This window comes from Phyllobates terribilis, unplaced genomic scaffold (genome assembly GCF_046119375.1).
Source record: "Phyllobates terribilis strain yellow unplaced genomic scaffold, ASM4611937v1 Scaffold_4__5_contigs__length_816908805, whole genome shotgun sequence".
Classification (NCBI taxonomy): Eukaryota; Metazoa; Chordata; class Amphibia; order Anura; family Dendrobatidae; genus Phyllobates; species Phyllobates terribilis.
In genome coordinates, this window is record NW_027362764.1 from 2,965,486 (window position 1) to 2,983,824 (window position 18,339).

Here is an 18,339-nt window from a genome sequence, read left to right on the forward strand (position 1 = left end):
AATGACGACATCAAGATAATACAACTTTATTATAAGATGCAATTGGAATGTCTTGCTTCTTTGTTGTTATTAAAATGTAATAAGAACAACAAGAAATTGTTCACTACTTGGACAACTTCTTGTCATTTCCCACGCTTGACCCCGATAAAATAAAAGAGCTGATATTTACCTCTGGTGCCGGCCCGTTCCCACTGTGTTGGCACTCGCTCACCCCGGGGATCCTGTGCTGTTGTTGTAACACGTGACGCCGGCGTCCAATCAGCACTGACGTCACTGTCTCCGCCTCCTTTCGAATTGACCGCGAATGGGAAGTCAGAGACCAGCTGCAGCCCGGACTTCCTCTTCATGTTTGATTTGTCCGAAGGTGGAGACAGTGACACCACTGCTGATTGGGCTGTTGTGATCACGTTACAACAACAACACGAGGGCCCCGGGACCGCGAATGCAGCTGTTCTTTTTGTGGGTGAGCCGGCTAGGAGGGCCTGTGATAACTTGTAGCTGGTTACACCGCTGGACCAGCACGGGAAGTCAGTATAAGCTTTTTTTTTTTTTATCGGGGGACAAACATTTAGATCAAGAAGGTGTTGTCCAAGTAGTGGACAACCCTTTTAAAGTAAAAATAAAAGTTTGTCTACTACTTGGACAACCTCTTCTCAATTCCTACTCCTCCCCCCAGTAAAATTTTAACACTTATACTCATCTTCGGTGCCATTCCAGCCATGACGGCACTGGCTCTCACGGGGGTCGTGCAATATTGTTAGGTCACACGATCCCGGCAGCCAATCAGCACTGCCGTCACTCTCCTTGGGACTAATTAGACATCTGGAGGACGTGAGCTGCAGCTGCATTCTCACCTCCTCCAGATGTCAATTACATCCAGAGGAGAAGAGAGGACAGTGCCCAGAAGAGCCAGTGCCTATTTTACTGGGGGAAACATAGGGATTGGGGGTGTATTGTCCAAATAGTGGACAACCCCTTTACCACCACAGTAAATAACTCCTGCTGCACTTTGCTGGGCTGAAGCAGACATTGCCACAACCATGCCCTCTTCTTCGGCTCCTGCTCAGCAGCTACTGGAAAAGGCTGCATCTCAGAAACTTCATCGTCTGCGTTCCTCTTTCATGAACTCTGCATATCATACTAGTAGTGCCGAGCGAGCGCTGTCCTGTTTCTAGTCCAAATACAAGCGGTACTGCCGGTACTATGTGTCCGATGCAGGGGGAAAAAACCTGTGAGGTGCTGTTTCAGCCAATAACTGCAGCACGGGAAGAGATGTCAGATGACGCCCTTTTGGCAACTACCGCTGTACAATCCAAAAACAACATGCAGCATTAGTTGCCATTGCTTGTGGCGATAAGAGTCTACACCTCAGCATTTAACAGACCAGAGTGAACCTGGTGCGTTACGTGACCCAAAATCATCCATTTTACTCATTTAAAAAGTTTGCCCGAAGATGCACTTTAGACATGAATGTGGAGAGGAGTGTCTGGATTCTTTTTTTTTTTCTTCTTCAAAATCATAACTAATTCATTATATGCAAACTACTAAATAAAGTAAGGCACAATTAAAGCTTTCTGGCTTTTCAGCTAACATTTAACAGGACTACTCTTTTTTTATTTCACCGCCAAAGTTGTATCACTAATGTATGTTATGTTCCAAGCGTGAGGTATTACCAGTCGCCGCAGTCTTCTGCTGTTCTCGGCGTCGCTCCGGTCGTCATCACCTAGGGTGACCTGCCGGATAGCTGCATTGTTTGCTGGGTGGCATGGAAGTCACTTCTCAATGTTAGTATATGAGAGAAAGAACGAGGCTCTAGTAGACTTAGATTGGGAGCTTGTGACTTTCCGGCAGTCAGGAGCTGTGGTCACAAGATGGCAGGACAAGACCGGAGCGGCGCCAAGAACAGCAGCTGGTACTTTATTAGGGGCAGGGAACAGACATTAGTGATACTACTATGTTGCTGAAATGTAAAAAAAAACAAAAAAACACGCCGGACAGGTGCTTTAAAGGGTTTATCCAACCTAAAAATTAGTAACAGATATGCTAAATTATACTCTGTAATACAATAAAGATGTTGTATTAGAGGGTACCTCTCAGTGTTCTTAAGGAAGGTGCACACAGGTCACAGTCGGGTTTCCGCAGATGCAAAAAATTGCTGCAGAAATGCACAAAGACATATCCATACTAGTGTTGATCGAGCGTGTATTGTTAACCCTTTCGGCAAACACGCTCAGGAGCTTGCCGAATATTTTCGGCGTACTCGGCCTCTATGTTAGTGTTGCCGCGGCTGCATGTGTCACAGCAGTCTAACAGTCATGACACATGCAGCCGCGGCGACACTAACAGAGGCCGAGCACGCAGAAAATAAAAGGGTTAACAATACACGCTCTATCAACACTAATCCATACGTAAAGTCAGACTTACTAAAAATCTTCACCTTAAAGGGGCTCTCTGCTTTGGGGAATAGAGAATTCTCATTTGCTAAGACATGTCCCCCCTGTGATCAAATGTAATCTGACAGATCAGTGGTCTCCAACCTGTGGCTTTCCAGCTAAAGCAAAACTATGACTCCCAGCATGCCCGGACAACTAAAGTCTGTAGATTTGCAAAAGCTGGAAAGCCATAAGTTGGAGGTCACAGTGTTCAATGGACCTAGAAGTATATGTTAAATCCTACTGCTCCCCAGGAGATAAGAAGCAACTTATAGATCTTGGATGTCCCTGTGATAACTGGACAAGACAAGTCCCTCCAGGAAAATGTAGTCATTCTCTATTAAAAATGTGTTTTATTACCCCAGATCGTCCCTTTAATGGTGAACTGTGGTATGAGGATAGCAAGTGGCTTTGCAGCGCTGCTTATCAGATTTTAGAAATGGAGTTGCCGGATAAACCCACGAGAGATCCTGTAACATCTAGCTTGCATCGTCTATCTTTCAGTCATGGGCGAACTGATTCAACCTCCATCGGTCTCCTGTGCAGTCAGGGGCTTGAAAAACCTCCTGTCAAAACTCATGTATGAGGACAGGGCAGAAGTAGGCCATGCCCAAGTCTTTAGCAGTAGCTCAGTCGTCAACTCACTGGCTTTTACCTTTCTTGTGGATTCGAAGATGAGCCAGGAGAGTCTCCTCTTTATTATAACTCCTATCGCACTTTTTGCACGGGAAGGGTTTTGCAGGGGCATGTGTTTCCTCGTGGGAAGCCAAAAGGGTCTTGAGGTAGAAGCTCTGGCTGCATTGAGTGCACTTGTAGGGCTTAGTGTCTGAGTGCACCCCTTCGTGAGTGTCGAGCAGGGACTTGTCGTTGAAGCTCTTCTCACAATGCCGGCACTGGTAGGGCTTGGGTTTTAGGTGGCTCTGCTCATGTACCAATAAGGCGTTACGGTTTGGGAACCAGTTGTCACACTTACTGCACTGGTGAGGTTTTTCTCCGGTGTGTGTCCTCTTGTGAGCGTTGAAGAGAGACTCGTCTTTAAAGTTTTTCTCGCACTGGTCACACTGGAAAGGTTTGTATTCCTTGTGCTTGCCGCTATGAGCCAAAAGCAGTGACGACTTTGAGAAACTCTCTTCGCAATACTCGCAAGGGTAGGCTAGTTTTCCAGTGTGGATTCGATGATGGGCTTCTAGGATCATACGGCTGTTAAACCTTTTCTCGCAGTAATCGCATTTGAGAGGTTTCTCCTCCAAACCGTTCTGACTTGTTTTATCGGAGCTGGTCACTGGAGTTGCGGTTGTTTTGGAAGTCTCGCTGCCTATCAGCTTTGTTTTCGGAGAAGCTTCCCCAGCTTGCTTGTCTGCGGCACTGGAGTTAGTCACTGGAGTTGCCGCTGTTTCTGAAGTCTTGCTACCCGTCAAGCTTGTGTTGGGAGATGCTTCACCGGCTTGCTTGTGTGCTCCATTGAGATCAGTCTTTGGAGTTGCAACCACTTTAGATTCATCACTATTTATTAAGCTTCTTTTCGAGACTGTCGTCGTGCTCACTTTCGCACCTTTACTCTTGCTTCTCGAGCCCTTTCTTTTGTTTTTGGCTTTCATTTTTGAGCTGGATTTAGTGCTCCTACTTGATTTTGAAGTGGAGCCTCTGGCTGAAGGTTCGCTGGTGGTCTCTAGCGGAATCATATTTTCCGCTCCCTGCAGCACGCTCACCGGGGTCCGAGAATGTTTCCATCTATGCACAATCAACTCCGATTTATAAGAGAAGGTCTCGCTGCAAAGTTCACACTTGTGGGGCTTGACTCCGCTGTGGGTCCTGACGTGGGCTTCCAGAGCAGAGTTGTATTTGTAACTTTTATCACAATGTGGGCAAAATAGCTTTTCATAGCTCTTTCTCTTACTAGTAGAAAGGGAATCTTTTTGGCTCTCATTTTGGCTGGTTTCGCAGGTCTGGGTTTTTTCTTGTTCTTCTGGTCGGGGCCTTTTGGCGGGTAATTGTTCGGGATTTTTAGACTCGTTGGCTAACTCAGAATGAGCCTCCTGTGACAGAGCAGCTCTGGTCTTCATACGGTGACCAACTGAAGAATTCTTGTCGCTGCTTTGTATTCCTGTGACAAGTTGGAATAAGTAAGAAATAAATGAAATTTTGCAGCACCAGTCAACCCTCTCACACTAAATTTTTTTTTTTTTTAGAATAGTCATGAAGGTACCATATAATTAAGACCATAAATATAGAAGTTTTAGACACCTATCTGCAAAACGGCTTTTCACCACATGGATACACAGCCATTTTGTTTTTTTCTTCTGAGAGGAAATAGGTAAAAAAGGGATTTTTGGGGATTTGTTTTTACAACATTCACTTAGTGGTAAAAATGACCTGTTAAATATATTTGCCGGTGGAACAAAGTTATCACCACGCGAAAAATTATATTATGTATATCACTATATGAAGCAGGTTCTATTCCTGAGCCTACCTGTACAGCAGATGTCACCAAGGGTCTAAAACCTTTCGCATTTTTAAATTTTTCCAAGACTTAGACTTACAAATTTTGTGAAAGAAGGTGGATTAAAAGGAAAAAAAAAAACAGAATGAAGAAAGGAGACATTTTTTAAGTGTTTCATACCTTGCGTAATAACTACGTCGGGCGACTCCGTGCGACGCGCTGTCGCTTTGACTGCTGGGTGCGGCTTCTGCATCCACGATAATATAATGGGGACCTTATAATCTGAAACACAAAAACCAATGACAAAGTAAAAACTGGGTCTAAAAACTAAGACATTTCCAATTTTATTTATAAAAATATCATGAAAACTTTACGCCACCAAAACTTTTCTTTTTTTTTTATTTTTCAGCTGAGGAAGTTGTTTTGGGGCTTGATATAATTGCATGCCGTGCTGACATTTTTGTTGATACCAAATTTGGCTTAGATAAATTTTTATTGCGGTGACCAAAACCAAATGCAATCCTAGCGTTTTAAATCCCTCTCCTCTTTACAGCATTTACTGATTGGGGTTATCAATTTTATACTTTGATAGTTCGGACTGTTATGGACGCCGTGTTACTGAGGATGTATATTTTTAAATTCCTTTATTTTTAACTGGGGGGATAAGGAAGGGGAGGGTTTCCTTTTTTTTTTATGTTTATTTTCTTTTACTTTTAACTTTTTTTTTTTTTTTATGTCCTTTTAGGACACTTCACCTTGCAATCATTTGGTCACTGCTGACGTCACTGCTCTTTAGACGTTCCTGGTCACTCTGCTCTCTGGACTAGGTCGGAGTTGGTAAACTATGTTGGACCAGCGTGGGAACTTTTTTTTTTTTTTTTTTAAATAAAGTGGTAAATGAGGGACAGTGTCTTGTAGTCATTTCTGTGTGTTTGTAGTTTACAGTTATCCATTTGTGGACTACGTTGGATTTGGTGGACCTTCCCCCGAAATCGCATTGATCAAGTTGTGTTGGACTATCAGAAGAGGCGTCGGGGATGCCGGCAGGTGGGACAGGGCTTTGGTCTGCAGGCCACGGACTAGCCACTGCTGGACCAAGGTCCTGAAAATCTTATGCCTCAGGTCTAATAATAAACTATATATCTAGTTTTTACTGTAATAGCCAGAAAAACTGCCAGGGAATCCCTCTGGCACCGTATACCATACACCACTATTGACTATCCTGTGGATAAAGGATAAGTGATGGAGAATATGGCTCGATGATCAAATGCACCCCACCACTCACTGTCTATGGAACTGACCAGAGATTAGCTGGGTGCAAATACATGACAATCGCTCCTTCTGAACATGCAGGGGTCTCAGTGTTGGATCTTATGGTGGGCTAACCCCTTTAAATATCCAATGCTGCAGGGAATAAGAACTTACTGAGAAAGATGAAATGTTCATAATTTTCTCTCATCACTTCCATATATAGCGCCCTCTGCTGGGCATTCAGCATGTCCCATTCTTCCCCAGAAAATATTACAGCAACGTCATCAAAGGTGACTTGATTCTGCAAAAAAAATGAAAAGTTAAAAAAGGAAAAGGAACCATAGTAGGGATGTTATAGAGATCCATGTGACCTGTACAGCTCTTAAAAGTCGGTGGGGAGGGTGGGAGAGCGGGACAAAGACTAAAGCTGTCCAAGTAAGGACAGCGCTGAAATAAAGAGAGGTGGGTTTTCCAACACTTTTTCATTACTGACCAAAGATCAATATATAATAAAGAAAAAAAGTGCAAGGCTATGTGCGCACGATGCGGATTTGAAGCAGAAATTTCCTGAGCGTTTTTGCCTCTCCCTGGCAAAAAAAAAAAAACGCATGCGGATTTTACATGCGTTTTTTATACATTTTTGTACATCAATGAATGCTTTTTGGAGCTAAATAATGTTATTTGGTGGGACATTGCTTAAACCCTTGGATTACCATAAGAACTGGGGTGAGTATATTGGTTCATTTAAATGATTAAATAATAGGTCTGTTGTATTTTAAATAAAGTGTTTACACTGTGACTGTGTGTTTATTTAACTCTTTACTTTACTTTAATTAAGTTTGGTCATGAAAAGGTCTGATTGACACCTTGCCATCACCAAACAAAAGAGCTGGGTGTCAGCTAGTTCCATTCCCCAATCTTCATTAACATTTCTATTTATGTAATTTATGCGGCTGCTGTAAGCTGGTATTTTTAGCCTGGCAAGGTGCCATTTGCAAACATGGTCCCTGGCCATAATTAACATCTCACAGCTGGTTCGTTAGATGCTACGTCCCCCCGATCAGCACTCAGCAGTGCTTTGGACACAACGTATTTTTGTTGCGTCCAAAACGCGGTGTTCTAATGCCGCACTTTTGTTGTTGGTACATGTGAATCCACCGCATATAATAACACTTAAATCGATCAAAATCTGCAGCGGAGACTGGCGTGTCGGCTACAGAAATTGACATGCTGCGGTTGAGTTTGGGTACGTGGCCACGGTCAGGAGCAGCTGCAGATTTGACGCTGTGTGTTTATAGAGCGTCAAACCTGCAGCGTCCAGATGTTACGTTATAGTGGATAGGATCTCTAGAAATCCCACGTCCACTATGTGTGCATCAGAGGCTGCTTATCACCCACAGACACTGACAAGCGGGGCGTCTTTCAGGACCGCAGAATGTCAAATTCTCTTGCGGAGTCGCTAGTTTCCGCAATAGAAATTTGACCACTAGAAATTATAGAATGAGGTAAATACGCATGGTTCAGTGAACACATGTGGATTTACCTGCGTTCAATAGAATGCAATGTTTTGGACGCAGCAAAAATTTGCATCTAAAGCGCTGCTACGTCTGAATTATGGGCACAGAGCCTAAAATGAAAAACAAAAAATGACGTGGGCTCTCAAGTCATTTTTATAACCAGTAGAGGGAAAGCCGACCGCTGGGGGCTGATATTAGTAGCCGCGGAAGGGGCCATTAGCCAACAATGTTCCCTGGCTATTAATATCAATCCACAGCTGTTTGTTTAGCCTTTACTGGCTAGATTGCAGGTGGACCCCAGAAAAAAATTGACGTGGGGTCTCCCTATAAAATTGAACCAGCAAAGGCTAGACAGCTGCGGGCTGAGAAATGGCGCATCGTGTGGTCATCATGTGATCGGTGACGTCAGTGCAGGTCCTGGCAGCTCGATACACTGTGGGGCACGAGCCCGTGTCCCGCAGTGTACAGCTGGCTGCCAAGGAGACAGCATCGCCGGGCACCAGGACGACACCGGGGGCCGCTGGACAGGTGAGTATAAGGTTTATTTTTACTTTTTTTTTTCTACTACCGCGGGCACGCGAGATGGGAGGAGCAGACTGCTGCTCTTTCCATCTACGCTGATCTCGCTGTTATCAGCCAGAGCAGCGGTCGTATGAGAGGAGTAGCAGTCTCCTCTCCAGACCCGGGTACTAGCCGCAGCGCAATTCCGCTGCGAATTTGCGCCTATTGACTGTGATTGAATCGCAGCAAATCCGCATGTATAGATATTTTACTGCGATTCAATGCAAGTCAATTGGCGCAAATTTGCGACGGATTTGTGCAATAAATGGTCCTGCTGCGGTTTTTGCCGCAATGGTAATCCGGAGCGGAACTTTCCATATCATGTGCACAGCACATGCGGATTACCATTGCTATACATTGCAGACCTATTAATAAGCGGTTTTAATGCATTTCCGCGGCGGAAACGCATTAAAACCGCATCACGGTAGAGCTGCCACCAGTTCCTATTAGACACAAGCCCCAATCCATAACGGGAATTAAATTGGGCTAGAAACCAGCTCCGGTAGCATGTGAGTTGAACTGAACAATGGACGTGTGGATTCGTGGATCGAGATAAAAGAGCAGCCCTAGGTTAAATTATATATTTAATCGCCGTAAGGGCACACTAGACAGTACTCTATATACAACCCCTGGCAAAAATTATGGAATCACCGAGCTCGGAGGATGTTCATTCAGTTGTTTAATGTTGTTGAAAAAAAAGCAGATCACAGACATGGCACAAAACTAAAGTCATTTCAAATGGCAACTATAGGGCTTTAAGAAACACTAAAAGAAATCAAGATTAAAAATGTGGTACTCAGTAAGGGTAATTTTTTTCAGACCAAGCAGAGGGAAAAATTATGGAATCACTCAATTCTGAGGAAAAAAATATGGAATCACCCTGTAAATTATCATTTCCAAAACTAACACCTGCATCAAATTAGATCTGCTCGTTAGTCTGCATCTAAAAAGGAGTGATCGCACCTTGGAGAGCTGTTGCACCAAGTGGATTGACATGAATCATGGCTCCAGCACGAGAGATGTCAATTTAAACAAAGGAGAGGATTATCAAACTCTTCAAAGAAGGTAAATCATCACGCAATGTTGTAAAAGATGTTGGTTGTTCACAGTCAGCTGTGTCTAAAATCTGGACCAAATACAAACAACATGGGAAGGTTGTTAAAGGCAAACATACTGGTAGACCAAGGAAGACATCAAAGCGTCAAGACCAGAAACTTAAAGCAATATGTCTCCAAAAGAGGAAATGCACAACAAAACAAATGAGGAACGAATGGGAGGAAACTGGAGTCAATGTCTGTGACCGAACTGTAAAAAACCGCCTAAAGGAAATGGGATTTACATACAGAAAAGCTAAACATAAGCCATCATTAACACCTAAACAGAAAAAAACAAGGTTACAATGGGCTAAGGAAAAGCAATCGTGGACTGTGGATGACTGGATGAAAGTCATATTCAGTGATGAATCGCGAATCTGCATTGGGCAAGGTGATGATGCTGGAACTTTTGTTTGGTGCCGTTCCAATGAGATTTATAAAGATGACTGCATGAAGAGAACATGCAAATTTCCACAGTCATTGATGATATGTGGCTGCATGTCAGGTAAAGGCACTGGGGAGATGGCTGTCATTACATCTTCAATAAATGCCCAATTTTACATTGATATTTTGGACAGTTTTCTTATCCCATCAATTGAAAGGATGTTTGAGGATGATGACATTATTTTTCAAGATGATAATGCATCCTGCCATAGAGCAAAACTGTGAAAACATTCCTCGAAAGAAGACACATAAGGTCAATGTCATAGTCTGCAAATAGTCCGGATCTCAATCCAATTGAAAATCTTTGGTGGAAGTTGAAGAAAATGGTCCATGACAAGGCTCCAACCTGCAAAGCTGATCTGGCAACAGCAATTAGAGAAAGTTGGAGCCAGATTGATGAAGAGTACTGTTTGTCACTCATTAAGTCCATGCCTCAGAGACTGCAAGCTGTTATTAAAGCCAGAGGTGGTGCAACAAAATACTAGTGATGTATTGGAGTGTTCTCTTGTGTGTTTGTTTTTCATGATTCCATAATTTTTTCCTCAGAATTGAGTGATTCCATAACTTTTTCCCTCTGCTTGGTCTGAAAAAAATTACCCTTACTGAGTACCACATTTTTAATCTTGATTTCTTTTAGTGTTTCTTAAAGCCCTAAAGTTGCCATTTGAAATGACTTTAGTTTTGTGCCATGTCTGTGATCTGCTTTTTTTCAACAACATTAAACAACTGAAAGAACATCCTCCGAGCCCGGTGATTCCATAATTTTTGCCAGGGGTTGTACATCAGGGTTATACAGACATAATGGTCAGAGATGCAAACACAATAGCAGTGGTACAAAAGTATGCAGATATTAAGCGTCAGTTACCAGTCAGAAGAAAGGCCTGGCTTGCGAGCGAGGGCTGCAACATCGGAGGCTTGTGGTTCCCACACGATGTGTCGTCACGGCCTCCAAGAGAAAAAGCAATAGGCCAAGAGCTGAAGGAGTTTTTTTAACTCCTCTTCTGCCCCCTAGGCTGGACCCAAATCTCCACCTCTGGCTTCTAGCAGCTAAAAACTCCAGAAGCTAAGGTGGATCATAACTTCTGAATGGAAGTGTGATGAACCTGTAGCCGCCATCTTGGTAATGATAAATCATATCCAGGGATGGCCACACTTCAGCAGCCCCCACCCTTGGGACCTTCTGTTAAAACGTCAACTAGATAGTTTCCCCCCATCCAGGCTCCTGTAAGATAAGAAGCCTACTTAACACTTGAATGCTAGGAGCTTCAAAGACTTCGAGAGGAAACACAGCCAGCAGGGGGGGGTGCTTCGTCTATCTGTACCTGACCATTTGTCCCATAGGACTAGTTTCTTTGTCTGTCACAAGCATGGAGGCATAAGATATAGAAACATGAAAAGTACACGCATGTTGCATGGGATGGGCCAATAAAAAAATATCACGGCGTCCCGGAGCCATTGCGCACACAAGCCTCCGCGGTAGACGTTTGTACGTGCTCTGGAAGCCAAGATATAGCGCTGAGCCATTCCTGAGGACCGTATGGTATCATAATTGATATCAAAAGGTCGGTTACGGCGGCCCGAATCCATGGGAACCCCTGGGGGTATCATGAGACCATCCCAGAAGAAGTTATTGGGTTCCATAGAATTTGGGCTTCTGATCGAAGTTAGACCTGAGGGTGGAGACTGAGCCAGCTGACCTCACCAGCAGTGGGCGGGACGGGGCAGGTAAGATAGCAGGACAGACAAGAGATAAGTCAGTCTTGACCCAAGAGTGGTGTGCTGAACATCTGAGCACCAGCTGAGGCCACCAAGGGGAGGAGCAGTTTGACCATGCGGTGGTAGGCCTCAGCCTGTAACAAAGAACCGTGCCTGCGATCGCAGAATCCTCTCCCTGCGTCACAAGAAAATCAAGAAACCGGTAACTGATATGCTGTGGTGATTCTGTGTGTTGTATTCCATTGTTGTATAGTTTAGCCTGACCTTATACCTGTGTATATTTAGTTGTATATCGTGTATCTAGTGTATTATTATAATCAATTACCTCAAGTAATTGTGGGCCTGCCTTTTATTCTGCATAACGAACGCACGTCCGTGTGAGCTCGGCTCAAGCCAAAAACGCTACCCAGGGTTGGTTCCTGACCCGATATAGGCCCATTCACGGACTGGGCGTATATCTAAAATAGGGACTGGTGGCAGCATACCAACTGGGGATTGGGGAAGGCTGGTAGTGACGGTCGGAGGTTCAGATATATATATTCCTGGCGCGGCCAAGGAAGATATATATACCGCCCTCACTACAGAGGGCCCCGATACCCAGTAGGTTACAGGACAGTCTCCCTGGCGACCGCTTATCCTAGGTGCAGTTCCTTGACTGACCTGAGGCTAAGAGGGCGCTAGCGAGTTGTGCTGTGTAGTGACGTTACGGTTTAGTGACGTTGAAGGGATAACACACTACCGTGTTCCCTGCGCTGGTTGCAGCTTCCTGGCACTACTTTCTCTAGGTGCAGTACCTTGACTGACCTGAGAGGTAAGGGGGCGCCAGAGAGCTGCACCCACCGGCCGGCTTTCATCACATTGGTGGCAGAGCGGTGGGATTGCAGAATAATAGTGTTGTGGGACCCCTACTCCCAGGCACTAAAGACTGCCAGTGGTAACTTCCACTGCTGGAGTCTTAAGGTCAGCCCAACGTTAGACGGTCAGGCTAAAAGTATAACAAGGTGTGTGCAAACTCAGGGTTGCAGCGGTGTCGGTTACCAAGATGGCAGACGGCACCAGGAGCAAGACCCTGCAGGAGGCTAATGCTACGGTCCGTGTGGCAGGAGGGGAGGACATTGTTACTCATGGCGAGGAGGAGTCCAGCCCGGGCACCTCAGGGAGCCAGTCCCCAGTATACGGTCCCGCAGTGGGCTGCCCACCACCTACCCAGCCCAGCCTGTCCAGATCACAAGCCCTTTTACAAGCGGCTATGGCAAGTCTCCAGTCTCATGGCGATGCCGTCTACAAAACCCTCCTGGCAGCATCAGAGAAGGCAGCGGAGGAGGAGCGTGCAGAGCGGGCTGCGGAGCGGGCTGCGGAGCGGGCTGCGGAGCGTGAAGCTGCAGAGCGCCGGGAGGCTGCGGAGCGTGCAGAGCGAGCTGCGGAGCGCCAGCACCAACTGGACCTGGCCCAGCGGGGGCTTCCGCTAGAGCAACCAACCCATCAGGAGACCAAGTCGTCCAAAGTCCGAGCTGAGGACTTCCCTCTACTGGAGAAGGATGGGGACCTGGACTCCTTTCTGGTGGCATTTGAACGGACCTGTCTTCAGCACCATCTGGCCCGGGATCAGTGGGCCAGATACCTGACCCCCCGTTTGAGGGGTAAGTCCCTGGATGCCTTGGGGGACTTACCTGCCGGGGAGGTACAGAACTACGACTGCATCAAGCGGGCCCTGATCCGGCAGTACAACCTCACTCCCGAGTCGTACCGCCAGAAGTTCCGGAGCCTGCTGCGTGGCCCCAAGGACACCTGGACCGATCATATGCGGGCGCTGTTGAGAGCCGCAGAGCACTGGACCTCGGGTCTAGCGCTTACTACCCGCCAGGAGGTCCAGGAACTGTTCGTCACGGAGCAGTTCTTGTGGAACTGCCCAGAGGACCTCCGACAGTTCCTCCGTGACCGAAAACCAACAGGGGCTTCTGCTACAGCCGCCCTGGCAGACGAGTATGCCAATAACAGGGCGCCTGAGCTGAAGAAGTCTGCCAGCAGCACCTGGAGAGGGGGTAAGCCCAGTCATGCCCCTGTTTCCCCGGCCCCTAGAACACAAGGGGTGTATCCCCCTGTTGCCCTCTCCAGGCAAGGACCTGACGTAAGACGTTGTCATCTATGCAACAAACCAGGACACTTTAGGGCTGAGTGTCCCCAGCGCCAAAAGACCCCATCCCATTCCCAGAGAGCGCCCAATGTTTTGTGTGTGGGAGGGGGTGGTGGTAGGTCCCTGGACAACATCCAACCCGTCACCATAGGCCGTTCTGCGGTCATGGGACTGCGGGACACGGGCGCTGAACGAACACTGGTACGGCCTGAGGTGGTGTCCCCCCAGGACTTGGTACCAGGAAAGACTCTTTCCGTCTCCGGGGTTGGAGGCGTGGAGCCGGCACTTCCCGTTGCCATGGTGTATTTGGACTGGGGTGCCGGAAGGGGGATGCGGGAGGTGGGAGTAACGCCAAATATTCCCGCAAATGTTTTATTAGGGACCGACTTGGGGCGTCTAGTATCGCAGTATGTACCCTCTGAACCCCCAAGTTCGGCCCCCCAAGAGTGTATTGATTTGTCTGCTGCTAATGCCAACCATGTTGTATGTAGTGTGCGTCCTGCTGAGGAGGAGGGAGTGAAACCTGAGGGTAACACCTGCACAGACACAACACAAACAGGGTTAGTGAAAGCAGGTGGGGAGTGTGGGGATGCCCGCAGAGGTGCTCAGCCGGCGTGCCGTGACCTCTTGTCCTCCGGTGAGGGAGGGGGCGGGCAGGATTCTGTAGAGGGAAGCTCAGGGATGGAGAGGGGGGCAGCTACCGGCAGTGTAGGGCTCCCAGGGGTATCCAGGCTGCTGAGTATAGGCCCACTGCAGGGGGAGGAACAGGCCATGGGAGGTGGGGGTGTCCCAAGAGAGGAGCCGCCAGGTAAGACCCCAGGGCAGGAGTTCCCCACATCCGAGATGTCCAAAGGCCTAGGAAGCCTGCCTGATCGGGCGGCTTGGTCAGAAACAGAGGGGAAGCAGGCACTACCCACGGTCACAGCGGTCATAGCCGCTGTCACCAGGAGTGGGAGCGCCGGAGCCCAAGGAGCCTTGCAGAGGTCCGACGGCTTCCCCACTTCTGACCAAGTGTCTGCCGGGTCAGACAGCGGCCAGGTGACATGCCCGGAGGGGCTGACAGAGGATGTGGCAGTTTCGTCGATTCTGGCCACATCAAGTCAGGAATTTCAGGCTGCGTTGGAAGCAGACGACAGCCTGAAAGCTCTCAAGGAACAGGCGGCACAGCCTCCCATGGAGTCAGACTGCGAGCGTGTGGTCTGGGACCAGGGACGGCTGTACCGGGTAACGGTCCAGCAGGGTTCACCGGAGGCGTGGCCCAGGGACCGACAGTTAGTGGTACCCTATCCGTTCAGGGCGGAATTGTTGCGGATCGCACACGAGATTCCGATGGCCGGACACCTAGGGATCGCTAAAACCAAGGCCAGGATAGCTCAGCATTTCTACTGGCCTGGGATGGGAGCCGCGGTGGGTGCCTACTGCCGTTCGTGTGACACCTGTCAGAGGGTGGGGAAGGCGGGGCCGCGCCCCAAAGCCCCACTGGTAACTCTGCCAATCATCGAAGAGCCTTTCTCGAGGGTCGCTGTGGATCTTATTGGACCTCTGTCCACTCCCAGCCACTCCGGGAAATGCTTCATACTCACGGTAGTGGACTATGCCACCCGGTACCCGGAAGCGGTAGCTTTGTCGTCCATTCGGGCCAACAAGGTGGCTACCGCCTTACTGGAGATCTTCTCCAGAGTGGGTTTCCCCCAAGAAATGCTCACCGACCGAGGGACCCAGTTCATGTCGCGGCTGATGGAGTCCCTCTGTAAGCAAATGCAGGTGCAACATCTGGTGGCCAGCCCGTATCACCCACAGACTAATGGCCTGTGTGAGCGGTTCAATGGCACCTTAAAGCAGATGCTTAAGATGTTGGTCGACTCCCACGGGAGAGACTGGGAGCGTTACCTCCCACACCTCCTATTTGCTTACCGGGAGGTTCCGCAGGCCTCAACGGGGTTCTCCCCCTTTGAGCTCCTGTACGGGCGACGGGTACGGGGCCCCCTGGCTCTGGTGAAGGAAGCATGGGAAGGGGATTTGGCCACCCCCGAGGTGTCGGTCATCGAGTATGTCGTGCGCCACCGGGACAGGATGATGGCCTTGGCAAAGCTGGTGCAGGACAATATGGCCCAGGCCCAGGCCGACCAGAAGCGGTGGTACGACCAGAATGCTTGTGAGAGGACCTACCAGGTGGGTCAAAAGGTGTGGGTACTGGTCCCCGTACCACAGAACAAGCTTCAGGCAGCCTGGGAAGGTCCCTACTTCGTGCACCAGAAACTCAATGCCGTCACCTATCTGGTCACCCTGGATCACGCCCGTGGAAGGAGGAAGGCCTTCCACGTGAACATGATGAAGGCTCATCATGAGCGGGAAGCGACTGCCCACCCAGTGTGCAACCTTCCCGAGGAAGGAGAGGTAGAAACCCTCCTGGATCTGCTCACCCAAGCCAAGGCGGGTGGGTCCATCGAGGATGTGGGGGTTGGCCACCAGCTCACGGAGGACCAACGGTCCCAGCTGGGGACCACCCTGCACCCCTTCCGGGGGCTGTTCAGCAGCCTGCCCGGAAGGACTGAGATGGCTGTCCACGACGTGGACACTGGCGATCACCCGCCGATCCGGCGTTCAGCATATCGGGTCTCTTTCGAGGTGCAGGGAAACATGCGCCAAGAGATAGACGAGATGCTGAAGCTGGGGGTGATCCAGGCATCCAGCAGCGCGTGGGCCTCGCCTGTAGTCCTCGTACCAAAGAAGGACCGAACTACACGGTTCTGCGTGGACTACCGGGGGCTCAACGCTGTAACGGCCACCGATGCGTTCCCCATACCACGCATCGATGACCTGCTCGATCGGATGGCCGGGGCTAAGTACCTGACCATCATGGATCTGAGCCGGGGGTACTGGCAGATTCCTCTGACCCCCGCGGCAAGGGAACGCTCTGCCTTTATCACCCCTTTTGGACTGTACGAGTCCACAGTGATGCCATTCGGCATGAAGAATGCCCCTGCCACTTTTCAGCGGATGGTCAATACGCTGCTTGAGGGACTTGAAGGGTACGTGGCTGCGTACTTGGACGATATTGCAGTCTTCAGTCCCACTTGGGAGGATCACCTAGAGCACCTGCGGCAGGTGCTCGGTCGGATCCACCGGGCAGGCTTGACCATCAAGCCGGAAAAGTGCCAGCTGGGCATGAGTGAGGTCCTCTACCTGGGTCACCGGGTAGGCGGGGGGGTTCTGAAGCCAGAACCGGGGAAAGTGGATGCCATCGCATCCTGGCCCACTCCTAGGACCAAAAAGCAGGTGATGTCCTTCTTGGGGACCGCCGGGTACTATAGGAGGTTCGTCCCACACTATAGCACCCTGGCCAAGCCCCTGACGGACCTCACCAAGAAGAAGCTGCCCGTCGCAGTCGACTGGACAGTCGCCTGCGAGACAGCTTTCGGGGCACTCAAGGCCGCCCTAAGTAGCTCCCCTGTACTGCAAGCTGCCGACTTCGACCGGCCGTTTGTGGTACAGACCGACGCCAGTGACTTTGGCCTCGGTGCTGTGCTAAGTCAGGTCAACACGACAGGCCAGGAACATCCTGTCTTGTACCTGAGCAGGAAGCTACTGCCCCGGGAGGTGGCTTACTCCACGGTGGAAAAAGAATGCCTGGCAATTGTATGGGCCCTGCAGCGTCTGCAGCCCTACTTGTACGGGAGCCATTTCACCGTGGAGACGGACCACAACCCCCTCAGCTGGTTACACACGGTCTCTGGGTCGAATGGCAGGTTGCTACGCTGGAGCCTCGCTCTCCAGCAGTACCACTTCTCCATTCGCCACAGAAGAGGCCGTGACCACGGTAACGCTGACGGGTTATCCCGGCAAGGGGAGGGTGCAGAAGGACGCACGGGGGAACACAGGAATGTGCTACCCCCTCGCGCCCTCGTATAGGGGGAGGTGTGATGAACCTGTAGCCGCCATCTTGGTAATGATAAATCATATCCAGGGATGGCCACACTTCAGCAGCCCCCACCCTTGGGACCTTCTGTTAAAACGTCAACTAGATAGTTTCCCCCCATCCAGGCTCCTGTAAGATAAGAAGCCTACTTAACACTTGAATGCTAGGAGCTTCAAAGACTTCGAGAGGAAACACAGCCAGCAGGGGGGGGTGCTTCGTCTATCTGTACCTGACCATTTGTCCCATAGGACTAGTTTCTTTGTCTGTCACAAGCATGGAGGCATAAGATATAGAAACATGAAAAGTACACGCATGTTGCATGGGATGGGCCAATAAAAAAATATCACGGCGTCCCGGAGCCATTGCGCACACAAGCCTCCGCGGTAGACGTTTGTACGTGCTCTGGAAGCCAAGATATAGCGCTGAGCCATTCCTGAGGACCGTATGGTATCATAATTGATATCAAAAGGTCGGTTACGGCGGCCCGAATCCATGGGAACCCCTGGGGGTATCATGAGACCATCCCAGAAGAAGTTATTGGGTTCCATAGAATTTGGGCTTCTGATCGAAGTTAGACCTGAGGGTGGAGACTGAGCCAGCTGACCTCACCAGCAGTGGGCGGGACGGGGCAGGTAAGATAGCAGGACAGACAAGAGATAAGTCAGTCTTGACCCAAGAGTGGTGTGCTGAACATCTGAGCACCAGCTGAGGCCACCAAGGGGAGGAGCAGTTTGACCATGCGGTGGTAGGCCTCAGCCTGTAACAAAGAACCGTGCCTGCGATCGCAGAATCCTCTCCCTGCGTCACAAGAAAATCAAGAAACCGGTAACT

General features: G+C 49.1%; 1 protein-coding gene across 1 annotated transcript in view; it reads right to left on the reverse strand.

Moving 5' to 3' along the window:
• Positions 1 to 1,994: 1,994 nt before the first annotated feature.
• LOC141264757 (uncharacterized) overlaps positions 1,995 to 18,339 on the reverse strand; it is a 37,957-nt gene continuing 21,612 nt past the window's right edge. Inside the window, exons 2-4 of the mRNA XM_073677040.1 lie at positions 6,298 to 6,424; positions 5,053 to 5,154; positions 1,995 to 4,536 (exon numbers count right to left, since the gene is read on the reverse strand). Of these exons, the coding sequence (XP_073533141.1) occupies positions 3,074 to 4,536; positions 5,053 to 5,154; positions 6,298 to 6,424 (1,692 nt within the window). The 3' untranslated portion in view covers positions 1,995 to 3,073. The remainder of the gene's footprint in view (positions 4,537 to 5,052; positions 5,155 to 6,297; positions 6,425 to 18,339) is intronic.